An 8,286-nucleotide genomic window follows, 5' to 3' on the forward strand; every position below is an offset into this window, starting at 1 on the left:
GTGTTTTGGGAACAAACCAGAAACAATACTGTGTATTGGTCATTCCAAGTTCTTTTGCAGCAGGCGATGAAGTAGATTTTTCAAGCGGATAGGCGTTCCAGGGATATGTCGAGAAAGGCCCGTTCGTTTTGTGTTCATATTCCCACAAAGGTTAGCACATTCACCTATTCGAGGCCATCAGTAGGTGATCAAGGTTTTTGAAATCTTTCGAAACATTTCCTACAATAGTTTGTCATCAAAATTCTATGTTGTCAGCTTACATGATGAAGCACACATTCCAACCTGAATCACGCAGACCACTCTCACGCGTCACAACTCACCTGACAGTACATTATATTTGACAATCCACCCTAGTTGGTGTCAGATTTGGAACGTCATTATCAATGAGAGTCTGCCTACTTGCAAGATACGACCGGAAGAAGTTTCCAGCGTTTATCACTATAAGCTATTAAACGCAAGCATACCATAAACAAACCACCGCAATCAGCTTTACGTCATGATGTTCCTTCCACTCTGTGTAGACTACTAACTAAGAAAACATTGCCCATCACTTTGTTCGGTGTACATTTCAACAAACGTGGATCTCGATGAGATGAAAACACATCTATCTTGAAGAGCACTTTATTAGAGTTCAGCACACATCGTCTTACCTTCCCAACTTGATGCAGTTGGAATTCATATGTAATTCAAGGAAAAAATCAAGTGGATTGTGGAGGAATCGTTAGTATCCCGCTCTAATTTTTAGGTTTCAGCTTGAGACTGATGAATATAGTGGATAGGTAAACTGGGAAATGCACTTTGGGAAGAACAAGAACGATTTTTGTCGCACATTACCAGGCTCTTCAGAAACGCTTACAGCGGTATACGTAACTGAGATAATTGGAAAACACTGGTTTTAGTTATAAAGATACGGGAAAGACAAAGACATAGAAAGACTTAAATACATGTTTTCAAGTACATGTGTTAAAACTACAAAACCAACCAAGGTGGATTTATCGGAGGAAGTGCGTTTGCCACATTTAATCTACCGCAGAGCACGTAATCTCCTATACGTGAAGTAGCAACATATTAGGACAGCCGTTCCGACAGCAGTGCATCGCAGAACCATCGTCAGTCGGTCAATCTTCCGCTTTATCATCGCCACAATGGTTCGGTCATTCGTGCATGGGAATGGTTCATTCGGAATAGGTACATTCAAAAATTTGCACAATGGCTCCCATCCGTCCCGAATATCGAAAACTAGCAGTTGGTTTGCGGGCACCGCCTGCTTCACTTGCGCATTCCATCGCTCGTATGCTTCCAAAAGCTTTCTATCATCGTCCCGATCAGACTGTGGACCAAACATGCGCTCCGAACAACGGGACTTTACTCGCAAAAAGCCCATTCCAACCAACACTTCACAGACCAGCATTCCAATCCAGCTGGTTGGAACATCCGGTATTCTTGGGAAGATAGTCTCTCTTGCGCTTGTCAGCCACTTCTGGGAATCACGCGTGGTCAGGACAACCTGTTTGTAAAGAAGACGGCCAATTCAGAAAACGGTCGTCTATCGAAGTAGAGGAAGTCGGTTTCCCTGTAAGTGTTCATCACGAATCCAGTTCCAGAACCTACAACATCTTGTGTTCACTGAACTTGACATTTACACGACAACAATTTTGTAATGATGATGAGTGAACTAATCGATTCAATCATCCAGCAAGTGTCCCTGGTTTCACATACCAGTGCAGAGAAGCCTGCTAGACCGAATATCTAAGGGATCAATGTCTGTAGTTTTGGCTAGGTGATTTCCTGAAAAATTGGCATAAACTGTAATTCTGTTGGGAAATTTCTGAGAACCTCCGTCAGAATTCGGACTTCTACAGTACTATTGTGGGCATCATTGCCTGGATTCGCTAGGGAAGCTTCAGTACTTTCGAAGGTGTTGTCATTGGAAATGTGCTTACTTATTGGGATACGTCAGATATCAGTACATTGGTTAGGTCACGGTAGACCTGGTTATCGGTCACAAACTGATGATCATAGTTCCGCTCAATTCTAGACCACTGTTCAGCGGCTTGCGCTATTACTTCGGTGGTTGTAGACTCATCCAGACAAACCAACTACTCGGCTGATGAGCTCCATGAATTCCAAACAAATTCGATCTTCAGCTTCGTTTTTGCCATCCGATGGTTCAATTTTGATCTTACTTTTCCCGTTACACGGAGAATATTCTTATTAGAACTTAGTGAAACCGCACATCTTCGGTTTGTTGCACTAATATATATATATATATATAATATTTGAAGTTCGAGGCTAGTGTGGTTCCGACTTTCCTCTAGTATAAGCTAGACTCAACCGAATTGGCGCTTTTGTATACGTGAGTATGTCTCGCAATCGAATGAAATCATGTAAGAGGTTTTTTCCAAAACATCCTGTTTACTTTTCTTCTCCCTTAAAATGACTGATTTGGCTTTTGTGGTGTCTAAATTTGTTGCCACTCACAGATAGAAATCATCGTATGATCCCGATAGGGATTTAGCCGCTTGTTGTTTGCCCTCAGGTTGGAAGACTAAAAAAACAAACAAACGCATTCTATCATCACAAGATTTTTTTGGCAGCGTTTACATCGCTTTTCTAAATCACATTCCCGAATAATGTGGTGATCGATGTGTGCGGTTTTTCTGATGTACAGAAAATCAGTCCAGCCGTAAATGAGCCATATAATTCATAACTGGATGCAGCTTGGATATTGCAGTTCGAAATGGTACCATGCTTGTGGAAGAAGGGTACAGTGACCCGCTCTGGAACGGTCAGCGGTAGCATACGGTATGCCCACTCTACGGAGTTCGTAATTTGAAAGTACGGCTTCTCTGTCTTACCTGAGCTAAAGAATTCCATCATAGAAATGCTTGCGTGAGGCAAATCACTATACGTAAATTGTAGACCCACTGGGAACTGCGGTTTGTGCAAACCAAGGCTTACAGCCTAGGTTCATAGAGTGACACATTGTGCTATTATCCCAATACATTATATGACGCGAATTTGGCATGGAGATTTTTATAGCCTGTGGGATAGCAAAAATAGTACAGCGACTTGGAAATGGACTGATGATTCAACTGCGCTGAATCTTACCTTGACATCTGGGTAGACTTTCATTAGTTGCTTATAATAACATGAAGTTGGAATATCCGTTCCCGACCGAAACCCCTTGTAAATTTGTTGAAACAATGATGGATCGAATACGTCGTCATCTCCGAGTGAGTTATCGAGCAGGCGGTCGATTTCCAACCATTTGGGGCAGTGTTCAGGATGTCGCTCAATGAGCTCATACCCATGATAGCACGGTTGCCCATAGATGATTTCGAATGCATGCTTTAAACTCGTTGTGCCCGTCCTGCCGACTCCAGCACCAATAACGAGCAGTGGTCCTTCAGCCGAAAATCCCCTGTTTTGAACTTGTGGGCCTTCACGGTCAAGTGGGAGGTCTACTTTGAACATGACGAGTTATAGGTGTATGGCGATAAGGCCTCACTTAGACTGATATCATTGCCGCTGCATAGTATATATTGCAAGCAGGCAATGAGATTTGATAGGTTGTATTTAACGTCTGCTTACCACATCCACTCAGAAACACGTGATTTCTGCGGAGCTATTCTGAAATTCCATGCTTAGGTCTTCGTATTGAGTTCCCAGTAGGCATCAGTTAACGGCTTTTTATAGGAACAGAATAGGTAATGAATTGTTTTTTATTTTCGCTATTACATCAAGGTGAACAGCACTACAGAATTATGGGGTTATAGCCCAGGATTGCTGTGGAATCCATCGATAATCCACAAATAAATCTATAGACTGAGTCCTGGGAGTTTCATCTTTGCGCTAGTTTTGATGTAATCATGCACGAGGGTTGTATCAGCAGCCGAATTGTAGTCGCAGGCGTGCCGCTGAACGGGTACATTTGCAAAAACCTATTTTAGTGTGAATTGTTTGTAAAATTGGACTGGTTAACTCTGGAAAGTTAGAAGTCTCAATGTGATGCAGATATACACCTCAAGCACCATTAGAAGCCGCTTATGAGCGACATTTTAGCGCCAAACAGCTTTTGTTTGGAGACGTCGCACTTCCTCGTCTACAAGACAGGAAGCATCCAAGATGACTATTCGCACCAAGGACAGAGCAAAAGCCAGTGTTCTCTTGCCAAATGAACCCACTTTATTGTAGAGTTCGGTCGCTATATCGTGATATCTTGGCCACTGGTAGCCAGAAGAACAGTTACAACCGATAATGCTGCATGCAATACTTTGCTTCCTAGCATACACAGTGAACTTGTAATAACTCGTTTATTGTTTATAGGATCTTGAAAAAGACTTGTTTTGACGGTTCCCGTCAAGCACACTTCTCAAGGAACAGAATATAACAAAGCCCTACATCTCACTAGAAACCGCTTATTATAAAATTCCGTTCTTGAGGATATACCATCATATGCACAAGCCAACAGCAACATTAATCCTTAGTGTTTTAATAGGAGTGCTTATTCGGATTTCGGAAATGAATTTCAGCTTTAAGACTTAGGTTAAAAAGGAAACGCTAACTAACCGGGTGTATATAGGAAAGTGAGAGAGTGAGCCAACCCAGGTGACAAATCTGATCACCTATTGCCACCACTGAAGTTGTTCAGCATCACTGTCACAGCTTTGGAGAACTGGCCTATCTCTCGCGCAGTTTAGGTGAGGTATTGATACACAGATCGTTATTGTATCGTACAGCTATAGTATCCTCTTGGTGTTTAGCTGCCATGCCACCCGAAGGAAGTACAAGGACTAGAATACTACCGGAATCGTTAAACGGACTGCACTAAAGGAGTTGGAAATAAAACATTCTAAATGATTACTTCTTTTTTTGTGAGGCACCCGAAACGGTCTGGCTCCTAGAAAGTCGGTGTGTGCGAAACGATTGACGTTAAGAGGTATATGCAACCAAGGTTGACCACGGGCTCCGTCACGAAATTCGTTCCGTGGAGGACACTTAAGTTTTGTATGAAAGTACTGCTGACAGTACTTACTGTCAACCAATGCAAGCCAACAACAGCATAACATCCTCAGTCGTTGCAATTGTGGTAGCGCACAGACTCGGATGTTACCAAGAAAGAAAGAAAGAAATTTCAAGTCGTAGATTTTACTCACCACTACTTGAACAAACAGGGGAAAACCCAGTCAGCAATGAAGAATGCTTGGCCGTCGGTTTCCCGGAAATCAACCACGTACTGTAAACTGATCAACAAACTTGGTTCAAAATGACCGCTACCTGAGTTTTTTCGGTACAAATTATGTCGGGTAATAATTTAGTACACAGGTGAGTCAAATTCAATCATACGAAACAGCTTGTCCTATCGTGAGGTGAATTTGGCTGACACCTGGAATGACCACGCACAGCCGCTCGATTTCACTAGAGGCAAACTACTGAGATATTTGATCGTTAGAATGGAGGCGTACTGCAATAAATAGAAGTGGGTCTGGAAGTCCCGAAGCTATCTACTTGCAGTCAGCCCCAGTGAAGTTTTGCAGCACGACGAGTCCAAAAACTTTGGGCAAAACGCGTCAACCGAAGATACCGTCGACCATGTTTGAGAATTCAGTTCAGTGAACATGATGTGCATTCACGTGTTGTCAACAATTTCGAATGGGGCCGGATAATCACGCTTCTCGGTAGGACATCGGTACTGAAGCGCGTCCTGGTGGTTGCACCTGTCAGTCAACTAATATGCGTGAAGGAACCTATCATTGCAGCAGACAGTCCCCAGCCAATCCCGATGAACATTAAGGCTGCGTGTGCATATTCACCAGTATCCATTGAAAACACTTTTCGTTGGATGCGGTAATTCACCCTGATTTCGATTTCCATGTTACTGTTTTGATGTTGGACCATGCAAACCATGGGGTATACCGATGGCCTTGGTTCTGAAATTGCGGATCGTTTTAGACCCACGTCAATCTAGCTCGCGAAGCTATGTGAAGGAATAGATGCATTTTTAATTTATAACTCCAAATTTAAAATAGGTCTGATACATTTGGTTCTAAAGCAAAGGCTTTTCAAGCATAATAGTGCCGTTACCCCGCTAGCTGGCAAATGATAATCGACTGAAATAAACGCTGAACCACCGGTAGGAATAGCCTCTGGACAAGACTTTTCTAACCGCATCTGTGATTGAACCCATCAGTGGTGGTAGTAACATCTGCCATCAGCTGCCTCATGCACGTCAAACTGCTTTCCGTAGTTCCGCATCTTTCGAATGCCGACCACCCGACTGACTCAGAACCGACATTATATGTAGTGAGATAATGTGCTGTATCGGTAAGTATGCGAGGTGTTTACAAAGCTGTCCAGAAAGCCATCTTCTCCAATTCAAATGACTTCTGTGTTGTCAAACCAAATGAGTGCTCGAAATATTGTTTGTAACCTCAACATTTTCCTCAAAATCAGTGTAGATATTCAGCAATTTGAATGAGATTAAAATTCACAAGTGATCCACAGTATGTATGATTTTGTTCACAGGAAATTCGGTTAAACTGTAACTTTTCTGTGAGAACAGAGAAAATTTTCCTTACACCTCCATCCGAAATTAGTCATTCCGATTTTGTTGAAGGATTTTGACCATATGTTGACGAGTGCCAATCGACTACACCATGTCTTGTCTTCCGAGAGCTAATAAGCTTTGTTTTTTCGTTGTTTTAAGGAAATTGCTAACTGGACCCTCGAAGTCCGAATATGTCTCCAATGAACATTTCTATCAATTCACTAGAGGACTTTAATTCTCTACTTCAATCCTCGTCAATATTTACCGATTGTGTTGTGGGGGATGTCACATTAGGTTTCGTAATTAATCTCGGTGTGTTCTACTTTGATTCTTGGGACCAGTTTTATTTAGTCATGTGACCGGACAGCTTCACACAGCAGTCCTTTCCGATTTTTCCATAGCTATCAGTATTTTGCAGTTAGGAACGCACAAGCTAAACATTCCCCGACCGCGGTTGTCAGCCATGCGAGTTTCCTGTTGATATTTTGTTTGGGTGTAAAGGGAAACACCATGCACTATACAACTAATCCTTCCAGTTTCTAGGTCTTTGAAGAATGCAGTTTAACGTTTGAGTACTGCCACTTCTACTATACTATTACTATACTTCTACTATACCATAGGGCTTCATTCGCTAGTAATCCCTATTCAAAACTTCTCCAAAACTTTAGGTGCACAGATAGATCTTTTACTGTATTTTTCAGTAAGTCCTTTAATGGTACCAAGGTGTTCCGCTCATCTGGAAGACAAAGAGTTATAGTATTCTGGGGGTTATTTTTGTCGAATTGCCGCAACCAGATTTCCGGGATACTGTTTACAAGCGCAGATCACAAGTGAAGAGTGGAGTAGTGGTTCTCAAGTGAACAATAACACCGTTAGTTCCAGGCTCGGTGGTCTCCGTGAGGGCCTAAATAAATATGAACACGCTTGCGCTGTTTACCAAAATTTGGGGAAGTTTTACAACAAAGGCATAGTTGTTTATCACCAACTTTTCTACTAACTATTCTTTTCATCACTCTCAGTTTACTGAGCGACAGGTACGGTGACAACTGGGGACACAAAGCAGACTAGACGCATGTAGAAGGGCATGATCCATGAATGGACAACACCTTCTCATAGTGTTTACAAGAATCTCTCAAAACCGGTATCAAAACCCCTTCGATTCAACATCTCCAGAAAAGCTTTGGTGTACTATGAAGGACTACAGGTCAACCAATGTTAATCCACTTCCGTTTGATTATATCTACCAAATCAGTCCCAGACTCATCAGTTCAAATCCCATTGTACACATACTGGGGTTGCCAGACAACGCAGAACACCAGGTGATATCATTTTACAGGTTACACATTCGTTCACCCACTTAACGGTGTTCGAGAGCTTAAAAGCGCTGTAGGCAACTACAAACACTGTACGACGAGTACGCGGTTATTACAGCTCACAATGATGATGGTTTGATTATCCAGAGAGTAAAGTGCACCCACAAGCACCCATCAAGCCTGGCCTATTCACTGTTCGGGAGGGCCAAGCAGCTGTGATAGACGTAAGCAAAGTCTCGGATGGGCGCGGAGTGATTGTGTGAACAGGTGAGAAGCAGAACCATGATGCTGATGAATGTTCCTTTTCTATAATCTAATCTTTACCTGCAATCGATTTTGATGTGGACTTTTTGGTCCACCAAACGATGGTCATTTCTCTTCGAGGGATCCGCTTACCTCAGTCAGCCAAGGTTGTTATTGAAC

At 42.5% G+C, this 8,286-nt stretch overlaps 2 protein-coding genes across 2 annotated transcripts; both read right to left on the reverse strand.

Annotated features, from left to right (window-relative positions):
- Nucleotides 1–635: 635 nt before the first annotated feature.
- On the reverse strand, nucleotides 636–3,496 carry T265_14134 (hypothetical protein; the record flags this gene model as incomplete). The annotated part of the gene is made up of 2 exons (XM_009172175.1): nucleotides 636–1,507; nucleotides 3,112–3,496. 2 exons carry the CDS (start codon nucleotides 3,475–3,477, stop codon nucleotides 1,025–1,027), a joined length of 849 nt encoding a protein of 282 aa, XP_009170439.1.
- A 1,187-nt stretch (nucleotides 3,497–4,683) lies between these two features.
- T265_06788 (hypothetical protein) lies at nucleotides 4,684–7,879 on the reverse strand (the record flags this gene model as incomplete). The annotated part of the gene is made up of 2 exons (XM_009172153.1): nucleotides 4,684–4,830; nucleotides 7,841–7,879. The coding sequence occupies 2 exons, from the start codon at nucleotides 7,877–7,879 to the stop codon at nucleotides 4,684–4,686; spliced, it is 186 nt and encodes a 61-aa protein (XP_009170417.1).
- Between the last annotated feature and the right edge of the window lie 407 nt (nucleotides 7,880–8,286).

This window comes from Opisthorchis viverrini, assembly GCF_000715545.1.
Source record: "Opisthorchis viverrini unplaced genomic scaffold opera_v5_147, whole genome shotgun sequence".
Taxonomy (NCBI): Eukaryota; Metazoa; Platyhelminthes; class Trematoda; order Opisthorchiida; family Opisthorchiidae; genus Opisthorchis; species Opisthorchis viverrini.